At 44.4% G+C, this 21,752-nt stretch overlaps 1 protein-coding gene across 1 annotated transcript; it reads right to left on the bottom strand.

The window, feature by feature from the left end:
• Positions 1-8,609: 8,609 nt before the first annotated feature.
• Positions 8,610-9,847, bottom strand: LOC6615671. The gene has a single exon (XM_002040006.2). It carries the CDS (start codon positions 9,722-9,724, stop codon positions 8,681-8,683), a length of 1,044 nt encoding a protein of 347 aa, XP_002040042.1. The 5' UTR covers positions 9,725-9,847; the 3' UTR covers positions 8,610-8,680.
• Positions 9,848-21,752: the final 11,905 nt, after the last annotated feature.

Genomic DNA, 21,752 nt, shown 5'->3' with positions numbered 1-21,752 from the left:
AAAACATATTAAGTTGCCGCACTGATTAATAAAAAAGTTTCAATCATGCCATTTAATTATATTCGCTGATGGCCATATAAAAACAACTTAGCAAGTTCAACTTTTTTTTCGCAACACTTTCTTGTCAACTGTCTCTGCATAATTGTGCCTTTTTTCAGCACCGCTGTTGCATTGGCAACTTTAACGAAATTGGACATGCAACATAAAGTAATTTATTTTTAATTAATTTATAAATGCAGCCACATCAAAAATGGCCAGCGATACAAACGGGCGGGGCGAGGCTAGAGGATCGCGAATTAAGCTCCGAGTCGTAAATAATTTTTATATCTCGCATTCTTTTATAGATTTTAATTTTTTGAGCGTTTAATTTCAGCTTTATTTTTTTGTATTTTATTTCATTTTTATCCGCGCCTCTGCCGCATGCAACAAGCGGCACAAAGTGAGTGTCGCTGACAGCACGTCATCAGCACATTGGGCGCGGGGCGGCGGGGGCCGATTGGCCACGCCCACTTATATCGGTGGGCGTGCGCGATGGCAGCAATTTCATTAAAATTTACTGCACACTGCAGCGGCGAAAAAATTGTTGCGGTCAATTAACGTCAGCAACGCGTTGCCATCGCTGCGGCATAGGCCCTGCAAACAACCCTCACTACCACCCCCCCCACGCTTTTACACCCCATTTTCCTCCCTTTTCCCGGAGTTTCCCCACACCGCCCCCCTTGATCATTAACGGCCGCCGATTTTATTCGCATTTCGCATCTGCATGCGCATACGCGACTTTTTGTTTATTATTGCTGGCGTGAATAAATAAATAAGTTCCATTGACATATGCTGAAATAAATAATAGAGCGCGTTTAAATTATAGCCTGCTGGCAGGCCAGGATGCTCCTCCCGTTGGCAGGAGGCAGCAGGCAGGAGGCAGAAGGCAAGGAGCACTGGAGGAATCTCCGATGCGGCCGTGAGTTATGATCCTGGCGGCGAGACCGCAGGTCCCGCAGAGAACCATAACAATGAGCGGTGGAGCCTGGCGTGGAGTCATCGAGACGATGGCGATCATTTTTAATTTCGCAGGCAACAAAGGCGCGGAAAATGACAATGGCTCAGACTCGGCGAGAACCGAGTGAGTAATTGGCTAAGATTACATTTAAAGAGAAGGTTATGCTCGCGGGTTTAAACACCATATTAATCTAAAGTATAAATACACAAATTAAGGTCATTTCGTACTATAAGTATCAAGGCATGATATGAGCATTACTTTAATTTCTCTACTCTTCTGGCCATCATTCGCAACTTAGTGTGAACCCAATCAAATGCACTTGGCCTAGAGAAAGAAGCCCGTCCACTTAATTGATAAACTTTCCCACTAAACTAATTTGATTTTTACGCAGACTCAATCAGCGCCGCAGAGCAGAACAAGTGAAAAGAATTTAATTAAGCTGCAGAAGCCGGACAAAATGTTTCACAAAATCGAATCTTTTGGGGGGCGGGAAATGAGAGCTCCGTACAGAGATACCATGCGATGCGTGTGTCGGAGCCCCCGGGAATTTGACCCCAAAAGGGTCTCCCTGCGAAGGAGGCAACTTATTAGGCCTGCTTGCCGGTGGGCGTGGCACAATAACACAGACCCTCTGCTCTCGAGAGGAAATTGCAGATGACTCGACGAACAGCCGAACCGCAAATTAGTTTCGCTGCGGAGCAACTGGGATGCTCCTCGGGATCTGGCTACCAATATCAGTCGAGTCCGAGCCTGAATAAATATGAAAATATTGTCCAAGTAACCAGTTACCAGCGACCAGGGCCCGCGGCGTCTTTCCTGGAAACAGAAAGAGCAACCGGAATAACAATAACAACAATCACCCCCATGACAGGCGGTTCTGAAAAAGGGACCGGCTCACTGAGAGAAAATGGTGGTTAAAAGCTGGGAGTATTGCATTAAGTTGGGTCGTCTCTTTAAAAACTAGCATATAACTACAAATGCTGATCGCTCTGAATGAAGTGCCTTCTGTTTAGTATTCTAAAGGTGTGGAATTTCAAAATCAGCTGGTATTTTCTCTCAGTGCAAGGGTCCAGAGCCAGCTTCTTCCCTTTCGAACTCACTCCAGAAAATTGACGCGAGCCGCGCTCCAAAATCGCTCCAAACGTTGTCATCGTTGTCGGGTTGTTGGGTCGGTTGTTGCATCTGCATCTCCATCTCGACATCGCGCGTCCTCCATATGGGCGCACTTGGAGATGCCGGAGATGAGATAAGCTTCCATACTCCATACTCCACACTCCAAACTGCATGCTCCTGCCCGCTGCTTTTTGTTCATAAATTATAATTTTATGATCACGAACATATTCGTGGAACACTCGTTGTTTGCCTCATTGTCGCCAGCTCCCAGGGGCGTTAAATATTAAAGTGTCTGGAGATCTGGAGAACTGGTGGTTTGAAGCACTGGCAGTCTGGATTGGCACTGGAAATTGGCTCGGTTCTGTGGCCTTTGGTCCGTGGAGAGTGTCATCGTTTGTGTTTACACTAATTGAAGAACTCTTCGGCTGGGGCCCTTCAATGTCACGGATGCTCCCAGTTTTCAGCTCTCTCCCTTTTTCGCTGGATCGTTAACTTGCTTTATGGCCCTCGTTCGGTTTCTGGCCTGAAATTAGTTTGTTTTAGCTTAGCCGCCTTTGAAACGGGGTGGTGGTAATGATAAGTTGTCTTCTATGGTTTTATTGAAGGTCGTAAATCAATTAACTGGCCCTTTCTGGCACTCTTTCTATTCGGGCGACAGCTGAAAAAGTCGCAGATATTGACTTGTTTATGCGCTTTAATTACCATGCGGAGTGCCAAAAGTTAAAATTTAAGTTATGAGACCAACTGACTGGCAACTTTCCACAAAATCAGCATTGGAAATATGATAGAAATAATTTCGAAATCTCCTTAAATTGCGCCTAAAAGTATGCAGCACTTCATCTGAAATCCCTGCTATTTTCAAAACACTGGCAGCTTACAATCGATTTTTTTAAAATTATTTTGCAATTGGGAATCCCAAACCCTTTTATTACCGCCCCCATTGTTGGCCGTGAATTAAACTTTTAAATCACTTTTCGCACATCGCCTGGATGCAAAAATATTTACATACACGACATCGGGCAACATAACAAACTGGCTGTTTACTTTTAATTCTTTTAATTGGTTTCCATTTCGGTGCCGTCCGTTTATTTACTATTTGCATGCCCCGCCCAATTTTTTAATTTATACAAACATTTTACTTTGTTAGCTTCGGCTAAAACAAATTCAAATAGTTCGAGTTCCAGCGCGCTGTCCCTGCAAATGGCTCAGTATTTTTATGAGGCATTTATCGATTTTTAAAGCAGCCCTGGGAGGTTTCCGCAGAATTCTCATTAAGTGAGAAACGGGTTCAATTTGCGCTCGCAGGCGCGTAATGAACGTTATGCATGCAACAAAGTGAAATTTAATAGTGCAACACTATTCGCAGCATAATTAGTTCTTCCGCGCGATTTTCATATTCAGCTGCAGCCGGCTAATGAATTTATTGTGGACCAAGGAGCAGCCAGCACCGCATCCAAGTTCACCCATCCCATCGTTCCCTTCGAAGTTCCCGGTAAGTGATATGGCGCAACTTGGCATTCTTTTGTCCCGCAGAGTCCCTCCATATTTGGCCAAAGCTCCAAGTGCGAAGGCATCAGCAAAGTGACACTCTCGTCGAGATTATCTGGGCGAGTCTTGGAAAGTTGGGCTCTTCTTCTTCGGCTGCACGCCAAACTCCACAGAAATTTAAGTTGAAAGTAAATTAGCGCTAAGCCCGCGTCAAAATTAGAATTAAAAGCCAAGGCGAAAGTTTGCCCGAACAGAAAAGGAAACACCAAATTAGCACCAGAAAATCTAATTATTTCGCAGTTCTGTGCTTGCTGTGCGTTTGCCATTGGAGTGCAGTGCTTGCGAGGATCTTCGCAGTTTTAAGATACAACTTAAAGATGCATCTTAAATTCATTCTAAATTTCAATTATGTATGTGAACATCTCTGTTTGTATTTTATATATTATTATTTGTTGGAAGCCCTTAAGGTTTTGAAATATTTCCCTTGGGCTTTCTTCTGTTTGCCGTGCTATTCAAACTCGCAAAGCTGTGCGGCTGTGTGAATAATTTGTATTCACACTTGAGCCAAGTAACCACAATGCTGTCCGCCACTTGGCGATACTCCAGGCACTTTTGAAGGAGTTGCAGCTCTTCAGGGTCTTAACTAAATACCACATGGCTGTTGATTTTTTCCCCTGCTGGAAATTCGCTCTTTATGAGCTGGAAATCTGCGCTGAGCGGCGGTGCAGTGAAATTAATTAAAAACGCCCACATCTTGGCGATAAATCAGACGACGGCAGTGGCAACAAGAACCGCAGAGACCGGTCACACACACACAAATGCCACACACACACTCACACACACTTCCTTGTGGCAGTCGACCCCGACCACGCCCCCCTGGTCAGCCAGCCCTTTTGGCCGCGTGTTTGCTTAAGTTCCACTAATAACCCATTGTTGGCTTTTGTCCTTGTCGCCGCTGTTTTCGTTCGTTGTTGTTATTGCAGCTGCTGCCCTGCCACGCCCCCTGCTCCCGCCGCCCCCTTTCTCACCGCAACAATCGAACGTTGCGAAACCGAAAGAAATTGCATGTTTTACGTGTGGCGAGAGGGAGGAAGGTAAAAAAACAACGTCCCCAAACCGAAGAACTTTCAAAAACAAAAGTTTTCGAGTCGCAAACAGCTTATGAATGCAAGTGTGTGTGTGTGCAGCTGGGTGTGCGTGTGTGTTTGTGCTTTGACGGATTTTGAGTGCTTAAAATTTCAGATTTATTTATGTTTCACTTTGGCTTTTCGTTATTTTTAATGTTTTCCGTTTTGGCAGAATGTCCAACTGCACAGGGAGAAATAAAGGTACACATCTACTGAAAAGGAAAACAGAAAGTAATGTTTTTTTAGGTATATACATATTGGGAATTGTATATATGTATGTATCTATATGGCTTGAATGGTAAGTTCCCTGCGAAAGCCTTCCCATTTTCTCTCAGTGCACCGCGACCGCACCCCAAGGGGAACGCGAAATGTGTTTTAAATTAAAGACACAACTTTTGCTGAAATATTTTCGATTTATGCAGATTCCCCTAAAAGCTGACAGCGAACCAGACAAACCGAGCGTAATAAATATTTGGCGCCAAGTGGCAATCTAAAGGGCAATCGAACTTGTGGCCCAGTTCTTTAAACTTTAAAACATGTTCGCTTAAATCAGTGCCGTGGGCACCCAAATCGATTGTCATGCTAAATGGGTTCAGTTTGTTATTGTTTTTTACTTGTTCCGGGAATTGCATACAACTGTAGATACACATACATTTTCCGCGGAATTCATAAAAGGCGCGAAAAAGTATTGCTTGTCTGCTCATAAAACGAGACAGAATGTGGCTGGCATGAGTGAAAAGGTGATAGAGATGCAGAGGGGAAGTATGAACTTATAGCTGTCCCTGTCTTCCAATTGGCGTGGTGTTTGGCTTTAATTCTTATTGGAATAAATATGTAAATAATAAACGCTGAAATTTAAAGGTTAGATAGGACGTAGAATTTACATTGGAAAAATGTTACAATAGTTTAAGAAGCTGGAAATGATTACAATATGAATAAGTGCAAAGGAGTTCGAAATGGCAAGAAAGTTGGCCCAAACCGACCGCTCCAAAAAGTTCCACTCCATCTGGCGCGGCATTGTACAAATGTTGTGCTAATAGCGCATTTGGCCTGTTAGCGTCGGGAATTATGTGACAACTCTATACTGGACCTGGTGTGGCTGTTGCTGGTGCCTCCTTCCAGCGCCCAGGGAGGTCTCGCAGCCCTCCTTTTAACTTGGCCAAGAGCGGCGATAAATACTCGAGTGTAAATGGATATGGTTGAAGGTGTGAGCGGGTTGGTGTGGGGATTTCCTCAGCCAAGCAATGAACTAATAAAGGAGAGAAAGAGAAGGAGAGGGGGGTGGTGGTGTTATAACGCCGACGCTTTATTAGCCAGACTTTCTTGCCTCTACCAAGTTCTTCTTCTTGCTCCTCATATTATGGCCGTAGGAGCGCGCGCCGCAAATGCGTTGCCATAAATTTAAAGCTTTGCCAAGAAGGCGACTGCGGGAATAATGTCTATAAAGACATTTACCGGCAGCGGCGACGGCGGCGGCGGCGGTTCCGCTAATGAAGATCAACGATTCGCGGCTGAGATTCAGACTGCAGGTGGGTGGGTGTCCGCCCCGCCGAAGAACGCATTTCTATGCACATCGCGCGAATATTTCATAAATTTCATTCAATTTTTATTAAGCGCAAGAAATATGGGCTGCTGTGGGAGGAGGAGCACCACGCGACCATCGGGATCTGGCCGAGAGGAGAAAAAAAAAGGGACGCAGCAAATCCTGCACCGGAAATCCCCTCATTACGCCAGACTTGTAATTAATCTTTGGAAAATGAAAAGAAAAAGGGGCCAGAAAGGCGGTGGAAACTTTTGGGCCCATCGAGCGGGGACGCTGTTTCGTGTACACCTGTTACACTCATCTTTTTCTGGCCGGGATCCGGAATCCGGGATCCGGGATCCCGATCCGGTTTCGGGTCCGGTTAAAAGAGACTTGGCTTAGGATGTCTGCGATTTGCTGGGCTCGGTAAATATTTGCAAATGAGTTTGGAATTAAGCCGGTTTACTGATTTTCGGCCTATCTTCTCCGCTTTCGGATTGTCTAATTAATTCTTGCCCCTCTTTTGCTGGTAGCTAAGCAAATTGCCCAGAAGTATCATCATTCCCAAAGTTAAGCTAAGTCGGTTTAAAGTATCAATTTTCCAACTTTCCCCATTGAGAATCCTCTCGATTATCTCGAAGGCTAAATGTTTTGTTGCCTGATTCTAATTTCTGTGGTAGCTAAGTAAGGTTCGCTAAGGGTATCTGAAGTTCGTCTTGGTGGATGCAGCGTTCCTTGCCATTTGTTATTTATGAGCGGCCGGAGGCATTTGCCGGCTGACATCCTTGGAAATGGACAACAAATCCAGTGGACAGGCTAACAGAAGCTGGCTGCCGCAGAGATTGAATGGCCAGAAAGGAAGGGAGCACATAAATTTTTATAATTTTCCTCCTCCTTTTTTTTGCTGGGATGGCCGCTTTGCGTGTCAGCTCAAGCCAGGCCAATTCGAGCTGTGTAAGCCGAGTCGTGGAGCCGGGTCTCAGACAAGCAGCTGTGTCTCCGGTTTCCTTTCCCATCGGTTTGTTTTCCTTTTTCCGATTTGATTTTTTGCCTATTTTTAAAGTCTTTTTTTTGACGCCTAAGCCAAGAGCGCGGGCGACACTTGAGTGACGCCTTGACTGGCGCCATCTAGCGGCTGCCGGCTGCGCGTGCATAACTTGCGTTTCATTATAATGAGATTATCCCTTTTGCTTGTACAGTGTTACTGCCTCAGTAGCTATCTGCCTCCTGGTCGGATGAGGGGGCGGATGAGGCGGCGGGAGTGGGAGTGGCACATTTCCATCTTTGGCTCAGAACTGCAACAGCTGCTTGTGTTTTCTTATTTAAATTATTTCTTTCCCTTTTGACGGCTCTTGTTATTCGCATTCCCATTCGCATTCGCTCCCTTCGTGTCCTGTTTCACGCTCCTTGGCCACTGCAGGATGTCGGGATTACTTGGCCTGGGACTTGGGTCTTGTTTAACTCGAGCAAATAGCTTTTCCCGTGGGCAACTAATTGGAATTGGGCGGGATGAAAGCGAAGTGGTGCCGTCTCACTTTGAAAAATGTCCTTTAAAACTGCAGTCAAAACAACTTGTTTCGATTGACGGCCGCAAGGGTCAGGGGTTTAACTGAATAAATGTCTGTCGCATTGAGGTGGAAATGGAAAACGAATGGGGTGAGTTTAAACTACTCATACTCATCTATATGGAATTTCCTTGTTTTTGGGTTGAGCTTTTCCCCATAACTAACCAGCATAACTTTAGCATCCCATTCCATTTGAATTTAATTTGGATTTGGGCTCCCAATGGGACCACCTCCAAAGGAAATTTCCAAAAACCATTTACCATGTTCGAATTATGCAAAACTATGTTAGGCACGATGTAAAAACGCCAAATGACACGAGCTCGTTGTATGTACATACATTAGTCAATTTATTTATGTTATTTCATTCAATCATTCGGCATATTTAAATTGATTGGGTCACGCCAAGGCCAAGCCCCACAGCCGAAAGACTCCAAGCCCAAAAGCTAATGTTGGAAAACCAATTAGAGCCGAAACAACAATAACGACAAAAATAACATCACAACATCAGCTAACAAGATCAAATCGTGTAATGTGGCTCATTACAACATCGTTTTGTACACATATTTTCGTGTGTGGCCCAAAAAAAGGTGTGAACTTGTGGGTTTTCAGTGAGCTTAAAGAGTTCACGCAAAAATGGGCTTAAATGGTGGCATTAGTTATGGGAACAAGTCATCGGATGAATTTGATTATGAACGGTATGGAAGTTTACTCTGCAGTGATTGAATAATATCTAATTATCTTATTCATCTAAAAACTTGTTTAGTATATATATTATTCAAAATGCTGGAAAAGTTGCATTGTTCAATTTATTGCCAGCTGGAATTTATCATACATTTTCCCACCAAAGAGTTCAAACTGATCACTAACACTAAGGCTTATCGTCGGACGGGTGCTGGTGTCTCTTGTTCTGCGGATCGTAGTTGAGGACGTCGAAGGTTAGGATCTTGTAGAAGGACACGGACCAGCCCACGTCGTCCATGCGGTGCAGGATCCTTCCCGTTTGCGGAAGAGCCGAAGTGGACGGATTCTGGGCGGATTTCATGGGATCTAGGGCCGACTGAATGAAGGGTGTCTGCAGAGGCTTTGCACTGCCAACTGCATCTGCACTTGTGGGAGCACTGAATGAGGGATAGCTATTCAGGTTGACACCCTTTCTGGCATCCGCCGTGTAGTCCCTTCTGAAGCGGATGAAGATCTCGGCGAAAACAATTCGATGCGGAACAGCCACGACCTCTGGTGGTGTCTTAAGCTCGTTGTCCATCCGACGGATGATCTCACTGACCTCCACCACCTCGGTGGCCGTATCAAAGTCCTTGGTGTTCCGCAGGCCCACAAAGAGCATGTCTATGAAGGCGTACTTCCGGCCAAAGTTCTGGCGCGTAGCCACCTTCATGGGAATCGCGCGGCGCAGGTGCTCCCGCTCGAACCTGACCAGCTGGAGGCGCGTGTCGTTGCGGGAGAGCAGCATGTCCCGGGTGATCTGCTGGAACCCCACCGGTGTCGTATACTCGCTGATCTTGTCGGCACTCTGCTGGCGGATGATGTCCGTCATCACGATCGCCGCCTGCTTGGCGCCCTCCAAGAAGTCCGGCTCGCTAAACTCGCGGTCCCATAGCCACTTGAGCTTCCACAGATTGAACTTGGTCACTAGGTACTTCCACGGATTGTGCAGATACACCAGTTTCGGAATGATCTTACGGCGCTCGGGGTGCGCCGCACTGCGCCGATCCCAGTCGTGTATTCCGCGGCGGATCAGCTGCGAATCGCCGGGGACGTCGGCACAAACGCATCCTTGCCCACATCCGCATCCCGACTTCCAAGGGCAGCTCGGATTGCTCGCATGGGTGTTATGCGGATGGTGATTGCCGAACATGTTCTGTGTGCCATATTTACGTAGAATTTTTGATAGCATCGCGACTCCTAGAGTGGGCCACTTTGCATTTTTGTCTCGAACCTGGTCGTCTGTGCCCTGGAGAAAGGTAGTTGTGTTTTTGTGAAACTCCTAATTTTGAGCAATTCAGCAAGAGTAACTGACAGCAACGGAATTCGAAAGCACACTACATTTAAAAGGCAAAAAACAGTACAAGAAATTTTTCGCTCTTTTTAAGTAACATTTGAAGATGCAGCTACAATCACACAATATAAATTATTTATCAGTGACCGTTTCTAATTCACATCTCTTTTCGATACTGTCTATTCATTTCCCATATTTCACTCGAATTTGGATGCGGTTCATGTGGAAATCTCCTGCCAGCCGAAGCGTCCCACGCCAATCTTTGGATCCCAGGTAGCACAGGGCCAAAATGACAGGCCAAGATCGTAAAGCATTATTCCGCCGATACATAAATTATGTGCTGAGGTGCGTGAGTGTGTGAGGGCCGTGTGGGCTTCTTCATTTGGTTTTCCTCCGGCGACAAGTGGCCTCGGTCAGAGATTTCCACGGGCGACGCTTGCGGAGATGGGGGAACCACTGTGCCCCTCGGGTCGCACGCAAATGACATAAAAATTAACAATGAATATGGGAAAGAAGTGAAAAGCTTTCAATGCAATTGTTGCGCTCGGCTGGAAGATGCGTATTTAAATGGCGCGTCGAATGTAAATATGTGTAAACACATTTAATGGAGAATTAAACAGTAGTTAAATAGCTTGGCGGCGAAGTCACTGAACAGCCGATTGAAAATATTGGTACTTACGTAAGATTGAAACTTTAATCTTATATTGTAACTTGTTCTTTTGCAGCAAATAGAACATGTCAATAGCTATTGTTTTATTTTAAGTACCCACTAAATTCGCCATTTCAAACGAACATTTTATGGCTGGCCAATGGCTTCTCGTATGCCTTCCGCATAGACAAAGGTAACCGGGCAGACTTGAGGCATACAAAGTACCCCACTCCCTGGGCTCCCCACCTTCCCATGCTCGCCAGCTATTCTAACGTTTTGAGTTTATCAATTCGATATCCCAGGTGGCGATGGAGGGGGTTCTGCTCCAAGTTGACACAAAATGCGTGGTCGTCATCGTCAAAGGGCATCGTCATCGGCAATCGCATGACACCGCAAGAAATTTTCCCAGGTGGGGAGTGGGAAATGAGGGGGACAAGGCGAGAGGGAGCGCGGGAGATAAGTATCTTTTATGGACCGCCACAGTGCAACAAAAGATAAAAAGATACTGCAGCGGGGAAATTCAAATTCGAATACAAACGAAAATAAGTAATTCATTTCGCTGCGGTTTTGAGGAAAGAGCGAGACGGCGTCGTTTATCTTGCTGCTCATTAAATCATTCAGCTGTCAATCAATTTCGATGCGGTTGTCTTGGGTCTGAAAACGAATTCCAGCCTGGTTTTTCTGCATTGCTGAGGTGGTCAGCCGACCGCAGACTCGTGGATAATTATGCTGCCATCTGTAATGAGTTCGAACGGTTCTTCTCTGCTGGCCCATTAGAAGTTGTACGATTCAATCCATGATTGATTGGTTGGATTACTGGCGAGCACTGTCACAGAGTGCCGCACTCACTTGTGGAGCTGCAGCAGACTTCTGAATATGCATTCGTATCTTGCAGATACATTCCACACTCGGCGATCGACAGCGTTTTAAATTTCGCTCCAAGTGGAAGTTGTTGAGCCCGCACAAAGACCCCCATTTCCACATATCGTTAGCATAAGCGCAAGTATCTCATGTGGATTTCCATATCTTTCGGCTTGGTTCGCTTCGGCTCGCCTGTCGTCGTACCTGTCAGTCTATTCAGGTTAAATCAATCATACACAAAGACTTCGGAACGGAGACCTGTCAACACGGTTCATTGTTCGCCTCAGAGCGGCATTTAATGAAAAGACCGAACCCGATCTCCAACTCAAACTCAAATTCGAACTGAAATTGGAACCCCCTGCCGCATTATAGCGCAAAATATGCCATCCATCCATAGATAGATTGTCAATTTATGCGCGTATCTCACAGATAGTTCGTGCAGTTATTTGCATTTTGCTCCGCGGCCAAGCGACTCTAACTATTGTCTGCGCTTACATGTTTTCCCCATACGGGTGGTCATTTAGCATATTTTGATATTGAGATTTATTGACAAGATTGGAACGTGGCTGCAGCTTTGTCGGCACCAAAGCGGAAATGTTTCCGCCCCCGCCGCCTCAATTATGTCAAACCGGCGTCCCTACTCCAAATTAATTGAGTTCGTACCCCGAAATTCGTATTGGGTTTCACACTGGGCGCCCTTTTAGGCAGCTTGACCACAGAGTAAAACACAAAACCAGCAGAAATCAAAACTAAGAGCGTGCCACTGGAACAATGCCAAGTCCAGATGGACTGGATTGTTGGAGAATTGAGTGGAAAACACTGAGGAAAACTACCTACAGATGCGAAGTACTGACATAATTGGTTATACTATTTAAGAACTAGTTTTCTCTCCGTGCAGGAATAGAAATGTATATGCTTTGAAACCTTGCAAAGTGCGCGGAATGTGGTCGCGTCATTGAAATGCGATACGAGACCTCCGACTGCAGAGATCGTGAGGAATTGCCCATGAATTCCATGTTCACTTCTAGGGTTTCCAAGCTGTCACTCTGCGGTGGGTACTTCTCCACTGGATTCGCACATTTCGAGGTAGTTGCTGCAATTTGTCTGGCAAATCGATCGCCACTGCGGTGAATGCGGAAATAGCGAATCCAATCCAATCTGGCCGATCACCGATCAGGTTGAGGTCAGGTTTTTTCCTTCTCCCACTCCCCATCCCCATTCCACTTGCACTCCGCGATCGCGTGGTAATCGAATACTTTCACGTATGCGAGATCCTTTGCGCAGTGAGTCATTTAAAATCCTCCAACTCTTCTAATGTGTCTTCGGGGCGACACCTGAGAGACCAATCACGTGATCGGCCTGCCTTATGGCCACTTAAACTGGAGTTTATGAGGGATTCTCTGGGCTAGGGGACAACCTGTCAACGGCTGACACTTCACTTGTCGCCTGGCCAGATATGTGGGTCCGATGTGATGGTACTGTCGCCGGCTTCCAAGAACTGTCTCCGCACTTTGCACCCCACCAAATTTCCCCACCCATCGCCTCCCAAGCGATCCGATTGAAAACTGGGCGATTCGATTTATTTATGGCCCCGGATTGCAGCGCCTTTCCGATTCAGTTTGCGTGCCAGTCATTGAGTGCCCCAGAATCAAATGCGGGAAATCCCAAACTCAAAAAATATAAAGCGAAAGTTTAATGCTCTTTTTTAATTTTTAAGAAATTCTCTTTTTTACTTGGATCAACAGTACGACATCGCAAAATACAGCTTTTCTCGGAGCTTTATCATAATAACTTGCCCAAAAAGCGTTCCACGCCCACAAGAATAAGATTTTATCACAGCTAGTGATCCATATTAACAACTTGTATCAAATTCTGGCCGAATTAAAAAATTTTTTTTTTTGGCAATTTTTGCATTTTTTGTAAGGGGTTACATCATCAAAATTTGCGAAAAATCAAAAAAAAAAAAAAATTAAATTGTTAAAATTGCATTGCCAATCAATTGGTGATGTAATTGCGAGTTCGAAAATGTACTGCACTCGAGATTTCGACCAATATATCGACTATTTTGGCTTAAAAACTGATTTTTTGGTCGGAAAAACACGTGCTTTTCTTCATTTCTCGGCCAAAAAGTGTCACAAACCTCAAGGAATGACTTTTTCGCACAGCTAATGACCCAAACTAACAAACCATATTACAAATTTGCAGATTTTTGAAAATTCGATTTTTGACAATTTTCGCATTTTTTGTAAGGGGTTACATCATCAAAATTTGCGAAAAATCTACCAAAATTAAATTGATTAAATTCGAATGCAAATCGTTTGGGAATGTGAATACGAGTTCAACAAGGTACAAGATTCCAGATTTGGATCATTAAATCGAATGTTTTGGCCAAAAAACTGACATTTGGTCAGCAAATTACGATTCAATTTGGCCATCGTAAAAAGGAATTCTTTACTGAAAGCTTTCTAAATCGCTTGCCAGATATTCTTAAGATAAATTATAAATAAATCATTTCTCCGACTTTAGTTGATATACCCCTTGTCGTAGTGCATGTCTACCGAATTTGTGGGAGGTCTGTTGCAGCTACGAGTCCGTACTGCCAATGCGATCGACTTGGAGCCCCTGCTGCCCAGTGTATCTATGGGATTCTCCCACGTCGTTAACTCTTTTGCTCATAACTCACCTTGCCATCCAAGACCAACTGCATTACCCACTAACCCAAATACAAGTTGTACGGAGAGGCATCATGGCAGAGCCAAAAACAAAGTTCAGGCTACGGAGGACTTAAGGTTACTTCTTTTGTGTGCTGGCCCAGAAAATAAGTCGTACAAGTGCGCTAATATATATATCAACTGAACTCAACTCAAAGGGCCGGGAATGACACAACGAAACGCAGACCACGAGAGGGTGTAAACAAAGCCCAGAAATGCCAGAGCGCTCCGCTGATGACAGTAGCCGAAAAAAATATGTCATAAAGAGATACGGTCTGCGTCAATATTGGCACAGTCAACAGGGGCGCAGAGGGGGCGTGGCAGTCGGAGGAGGCTGCTCTGTTGACTTGCAAACAGCTCGAAAGCGAAAGATAGAGGGGCTGCCCATTTGCCCACCTGCAAACAACTGGGAGGCGAGAGACACGCTCCCCCAGACCACGGAATCCCATCCCATGCCATACCATTCCCCACATCCAGGTCCTCAGCCACATGACCATTATCTCGGTCGTTTTCATTGGTATGCTGAATTTAGAAGGTTATAGGTACTATAGGAATAGTCGATATGTCAAAGAAATCTCATCAGTATATTGGGTGTTATGATACTAACTAGAATATAGATCCTTAGATTAATGTTCTGGCATAAAAATTGCTTTAATTTGATAAGAAATCTCTTGGGGCAGTTGAGTGATAGTTTCGTGGAACCATATCTGATCCACTGCCCATATCGAAGCACTACCAACCCACCTGAAAGTCCCCTGACATTTGCGGATTCACCCGCCACGCATCTGGAACATTTAGGGTTTTGGGTTAGCCAAGTCAAATTGTGCTACTTATTTGCCCCATCGCCAGCAACAAGGAAACGAGGAGAAATTCCCAAAATTCTTTTATCGCTGGATAAATATTTATGTTCTCAGTGGTCCCTGGCGACTAAACCCCAAATTCGACACGCGCATAAACAATGAGAGTGGGTGAAAAGTGGGATGGGAATTGGGATTGGCGGTTCTGTTCTGGTGGGCAGGATGAACACTCAAGCCCCCGATGTGTGTGACCCATTTTCGAAGAGGGTATTCCTCCGCAGACTTTTCAGACTCCTGACGATTCCCCCAAAACCCAACCCCCCTCTAAATTGTTAAATTATTCAATTTGTCATGTTTTGTGCGCGCGTTGCTAGGCGAAAATAAAATTACATTATTTTCCGCATGTACACGTGTCATGTGGGTGGGAATTAGCGAAAGGGCAGAGAAAATGATTGTTCACAAATTATTTGTTATTTGTGTGGAAAAAATCATACCCAACGTATGTATGCATATACGTATGTATGAATATGTGGGAAAGGATGGATGCACGTAATCCCTACAGACTTAGCATAAACGAAAAATTATATATTCAAGGGTTACAACACTTAAATGCCGAAGTAAAATCTTCTTTTCTTCAGTGTATTTTTAATTTTTGGCTGCTACAACTGGATCCTCTGACCAGTTTTATATAGATGTGACAATCTGTTGTAATTGCGCTAATTGCAATTCATTATTCAAAGCTAACGCTTGTCGTCCCACTCTCACACCCTGCCCCCGTCCCTTTCTAATGCGCGAAAGAGACGGAGAGAAGTTGAACGAGCTGACAAAATGCCAAACAAAATATCCGCAGGATATTCGCTTGTTGATTTCGCTGGAGACTTTGACAATTTATTTGCGCATTTATTTTTGGTAGATCCCAAGGGGAATCCTTGTAAATACAGATACATGCGGATTCATATGCTGATGCATGATATATGTATATCGCCGACACAGCCAGATACTTGTTTATTAATAATGGAAACCACACATTCGCTTATTTGCTTATTTACACTGGCGCAAGCTCTCATATATTGAATATGTGATGCCAGCGGCAATTTGCGAAAGGAGCCGGCATTAAGTTTCGCTTTCGTCATCGCTCCATTCGAAATTCATTTGGCATTATGCACTTTTCCTTCAAACAGAAGTGCTCTTCCATTTAACCGGCGAAAACGCAAACGGCAAGGAGAGGAAAGCGTTATGAGCAATTTTAATTTCATTAAGTGCTAAAGTGCCCGCCACACTTTTTCCAGCTGGAATAATAAGCTCAGCCACTCAGCGCAGCCGAAAACGATTTCCCAACGCCTCGCTTAATTTTCCCCCAGCCCCAATATTTCCTTAAACACCCATTTTGCATATACAAATGTACATTTGCATGTGAATGTACTCTGGTTTTCAATGTCCTAAATATGTGCTTTAATTATGAAACCTTGTGCTGGTTAAATATGTAATAGGGTTATCTATTCAGCAAACTTGAAGGATAGGAAGTAAGCTTCATTGTTCTCCGCTTACCGCCCACACTCTTCCCCCCACTCGATTGTCTTCCAGCAGGTGTAACAGGTCGCTTTAGCCAAGACTTGGGGCACAATTGACCCAATTAGCGCCAAAATTCCGAAATTCAGCCCCAGCAACGAAAGCGAACAAGCGCAGAGATACACTACACCCCCACTTCCATATATTTCCACCTTAAGCTGCACAAATATTTCGGAAATTCTTCCCCGCTGCACGGAGAAAAAAATCGTTGAAATCTGGGAGTTGTGCATTGTATTCCAACGATAAGATAAATATTACTTTTGTGGAAAGTGAAACTATAAAAAACTTGTTTATTTTATTAAATGCATATAATAGTTTCCTTTCGTTTATGTAACATAGAAACCTGCATTTTTTTTATAATAGTGGACCATATAGCTCTGAAATTGGACAGGTGGACTTGTTGGGTCTTAGCAGTAGAATAGTTACGCTAACTTAACCTCATTTAAACAATATTTTGTGAGCCTTCATTTTTGTTCGCAACTGGTCGTCTCCTTGGCTTCATCTTGCCACTTTTATTTTGGGACTTGGCCACCTCCATTGCACGGATTCCCCATCGCCCAATCCTCAGCCCTTTTCAGGTGCATCATCGTATATTTTTCTTAATGCCTCGCGTACTTCACCATAAAGTAGCACAGGGCAAGTGGTGGAGAAGGGGGCACTACACTGGGAAAAACTAGGAAGCTTACCTTTTAAGTCCACAAATATTAAATCTATAATGTGTTCAATGGGTTTAAGATAATTCTCGTTCTCTAGAATGAAGTGTTGTATCGAATAAAATATGCCGTCTTTTTATCAGTGTAAAGGGTTAAAGCGTGGTGGGGGGGCAGTGGAGTGTTAACCACGCAGTTGGGCTGGGGAGCGAAAAAGCAACGGTTGCATTTTGTATTCAAGTACAACGAAAATTGTTGTAAATTAGTAAAAATGTACACATCTTCGTGATGGTGGGAGAGGGAAGTCAGGGGTAGAAGACGATTTTGGGGCATAAAAGGTGTGCAGCAGGTGCGGGGAACGTTGGAGCCAAAGATAAGCAGAGAGTGCCCAGCTGAAGAGCCTGAAGGGGCTGCCCTGACGGCTACCAACCTACGCAATTAAGAGCAGTCTCAAAAAAGGGGGATCCCCATCTCTCTCCGTCATTTGCCGAGCGGGAGCGAGCGGGACAGAGCGCACGGCGAAAGGGCACTCTGGTAGCGCTGTCTCTTTCACTCGGTCCCTTTTTGAGGGTTGGAAGTAAAACCCTCATTGTTTGCATTAAAGAGGTTGCTGGCTGCTTTGAATACACTGTCAGAAAATGTTAGTCCCTGAAACTAATGATATTTCTAAAAAAAAAACCCAAAGTTAAGATCTTTATTAGCTTGCTAGATTAATCTATTTGAAAAGCGAAATATTTTAAAATATTCCGCTGCTCATTAATGCTTACTTTTTTGGGGAATTTTGTTAAGTGCATCTACCTACAGCACTTGAGCAACTGCTTCTGCTTCTGCCTCCAAAAAGGCTTTCGGTAACTTAGTTTCCGTCGCTTTTTACAACCTCATGTTTGCATTTTACCTCAACGACGAATGCTCGGGGTCCACACAACAACAGCGTTGGAAAATAAAATAAAAATAAAATACATACACAACAACATGGGGCAGCTCCACAAGTGGGTTGTCAAGCAGCCCAAAGTTGTTGTCAAGAGAAGTTGTAAAATGCTGCCCAAGTAATAATATACAACAATTTCGTAGCTGGAATTGGATTTGGAAAGCAAAATGCTTGCACAAGATAAACATTTTGTTTTCCGCTCTGCTCTCATACCTTTTTCCCAACTCGGTTTTGGGGTTAAATTGCAGCCAGAGATCCGAATAAATGCATTCATTGAACTAAAGATTCTGTGCATCTATGGGACTTAAGTCTCGGGATTAGGTATCTCTATCCAATTGTTACTATGATCTGCTGTTTTATGACCCATGCATGGCATGCAACTGAGATATTCAAGCTCATCTCCCTTTGCTCGACATGAACGCAGCTTTATGGGAAATTCTCCGAGTTAATCCGTTTTATAAGCCCATGAAAGTGATTTAGCGGCACCTTCCGCTCATCTTTCGCCTTATCTCGGCTGAAAAGGAAAGTGTGTATTCTCTTTCGCCGCTCTTTATTTGTTATCGCTTTTATCTGTTTGCGATAAGCTCTCGAGCCGAGAAAGCCTTGTAATCTGCAGCCGAGCTCAGCGAATTGCGTGGTCGATTTATGGCGCGGATTTATGGACTGATCTCTAAATAAGTCTTTCGGCTATAATAAACACCTACCCAGGTGTCACAACTGCCATACGGAGACAGGTGTGATTCTTAGCCAAAGGTGCGGATGCGATCGTTGTGTAATCTACGCCATTAACTTGGCTGGCCAAGGTTTACATATTTCGAATTAATTCGAATTCGTTCAATTTTTAATGCGATGCTGGCGAAGAGTAATCCCCCAATACTGTCTTATCTAGGGTCTTGCATTGCACAGCCAACAGCCAACTCACTCCAATTTCTACTTGGGGGCCCATAACAATTTCCCCAACATCAAATTTAATGCGATTTTAATTTTTGTGCCCAGCGCATTTTCCAATTTGATGACTGTCGGGGAGCACGCTGGGAAGGAGCTCACCTGGGATGGATATGTTCGGGATCACTGCCCTGCCCCCCATAAAATGGCATAAGGGCAAATAAATATTTCAAATAGTCATAAATATTGTTGATTGCAGCGGGGAAAAGGGGACTTGCGCAAAAGGAAGACCTTTTAATTAAGGCAATAAAACGGAAATCGACCACGTAACCTAAGGAAAACATAAAGTTTACATTAAATCCACTTAATGTTCGAACAAAGTGCCGTGAATGTCTTCTTTATCGCCACGTGCCTCAGGTTGAGGTCCCTGCCACGCCAGCTTTCAACCTGCCGCCCACCTGGCTGTTGATTTTTTTGCTCATGTCTCAGTTTGGCTGGTGAAAGCCGCAGGGTCGGATTAGGTTACACTGAGCGGAAAGTTGTGTAAATGAATGAAATAGAGCTGACTTGAGACTTCCCAATGTTCTCTTATGATAATGCAAAAACTTTGATTGAATTGCAATCCTTAATTTGTTATGTCTTCTGTACTATTTATGAAGTTGGCCTATGGGAAGCTTACTTTGAGCCCCGCAGGCAGCTTATAGCTCCACGCTTTTGGCCAAGTGAGCAAGCGATGTCGTCCTTTCTCCTTGACTAACCATCAGGAGTGCCTCATATTTGATTTTTATTAGCCTTCCATTCGCTGCCGTGTCAGAAGTTGCCGCCTTTGGCGCTTTTCCCTCTTCATTCGCCACCCAACTTTTCGCCAAATTGCCATTCGCTCATCATCTCCCTTCATCGTCGCCAGCTGCCGACCGACTGGCCATAAAAACATTTGGACCCAAGGTTGTCCAATGTTGATGTAAGTATAAATTAAATATTTCGTGCATTAACGCTCGAGTGTTTATTTTTGCCACCGGGGAAAAGGCGGAGAGAGAGGGCCGAGAAGGAAACTCATTAAATTAGCAATGTCGATTTTAATACCCCTCCCCGTTTTTTCTTCCCATTTGCTGGGGGGCTTAGCTAGCCGGGCTCATGAATTATTCACCCAAAGTTGGCAGAGGGCATGTCTATCTGTCCGATCTGCTCGAACGCCACAACTCCCAAATGCACTCACTCTTACCTCAAAGGTGTGTCAATGGGCTAATTAAACTGGGCACGGAACGGATAAAGTTGCAGACGTGGTCACACTACTCAGCAAAACTGTGGATTTGGCCACACTTATCGCTTCCCCTTCTACTTCACTTTACTAACATATTTCCTCGAAGGGCACTACGAATTCGATGCATTTATCGGTTACTGTATCTACAATATCTAAAAAGTAGGTTGGTTAAGTACGACTCTAGCAGGCAGACAGGCAGAAGAGGTCGGTGGGTTGGGAAATCTGGACGGAGGATGACCTCTGTGACTTTTCATGACCCAATGACACTTTGACTAATTGAAAACTGTCAAATTGCAGTCGCATCGGAGGTCTCCAGACCCCATACTTCCCATCATTTCTGCTGCATCTCGGCTTCTTAATTGAATTAACTCATTAGACGTAAGTATCTGCACATCCATCTATGCAGTCCGTCTAGTACAGCTGAGTTTGGTTTACCTACCTTACCGGTGACCTGACAAACAAAATAATTCCGACATTTTTCATTTGTATACTCGTATGTATACACTCGCATGTGTGTGGCAAACATTTTGGTCAAATGTCATTTTGCGCAAACATTGCTAACGTCTGATTTTGGATTGGTCAGCTCTGGGATTTATTAATGACGTTTCGTATTGGGGTTAACATTCATTTAATTTATTTGAGCGCCTCTTCCCTAAATGGCCACAAATTGTGCATTGTGACAGTCGAAAATGTGGCTGGGATTGACTATCTCTTGGTTATTTGTGAATTGCTGGCTTAGATAATTAATAGCTCGTAGTGAGGCAGCAACGCAACTTGCAGCTGTCACAGGCAATTTGAAAGAAATTAAGATAATCCCAAGCAAAGGTAAGCATGGCATCACAATTGAATCTACAACTCGGTGGTATGACCTAAGTGCAGGAAAAGCTCTGCCTGACGTGATTACTAAATCAATTTGCGAAAGGACCTCTGATGGGTTAGCTCGGGCCATTTCGCTGGGCCACAAACGAAATATACCGAAATCTGTTCACATTTTTTATATAAAGTGGCCTCTTCGTTCTGATTGCCATTTGCGGATTATCTTACGGTCTGATTGAGAAACCTCGCACTCCTCGAGGCAGGGATTCCTCCACTCTGTTTTCGGAACCATAACAGATGATGATGATTCCATTTGCGGTTTGAATAATTTTCATAATTTAAATAACAGCCCGCCCCAAGCCGACGCAAGCCGCTGCAATACCCAGACAGATAGTCACTCACTCACTCATCCAGCCAGTCAGCCAGCCAGCCAGGCAGCCAGCTTGTCCGTCAGGATTCTCTCCATTATTTTGGCCAAAAGGAGCGCGCCTGCCAGCCGAGACAAAGCAAAAGCGAGAGTGTAAATCACGGAGTGAAATGATAAATGGAGCAACGACTTGTTACGCATAAATTGTTGGCCAAAATGAAGGGGCTAAGGATTGAGCGGCGGAGGTCCTCGTCATGTGCGAAGTCCTCCGACTGAGGCACTTTCCCTCAGTAAAAACAATATTTCATTACATTTACATATTCTCACTCAATTTTCATATTTTCGCATTCTCGGTGGGGAATTTTCGTGCGGCAGGATGGAGTCAAGTGGATCTTGTTGTGCCTGCGCCTTTTGTTTCCATTTTTATGGTAA

Source organism: Drosophila sechellia, chromosome 2R, assembly GCF_004382195.2.
Source record: "Drosophila sechellia strain sech25 chromosome 2R, ASM438219v1, whole genome shotgun sequence".
Taxonomy (NCBI): Eukaryota; Metazoa; Arthropoda; class Insecta; order Diptera; family Drosophilidae; genus Drosophila; species Drosophila sechellia.
This window is presented reverse-complemented; position numbering and strand designations above follow the sequence as displayed.

What these genes read in the sequence shown, in the direction of transcription:
- LOC6615671 (XM_002040006.2), bottom strand. Translation starts at nt 9,724, where the DNA reads ATGCTATCAAAAATTCTACGTAAATATGGCACACAGAACATGTTCGGC.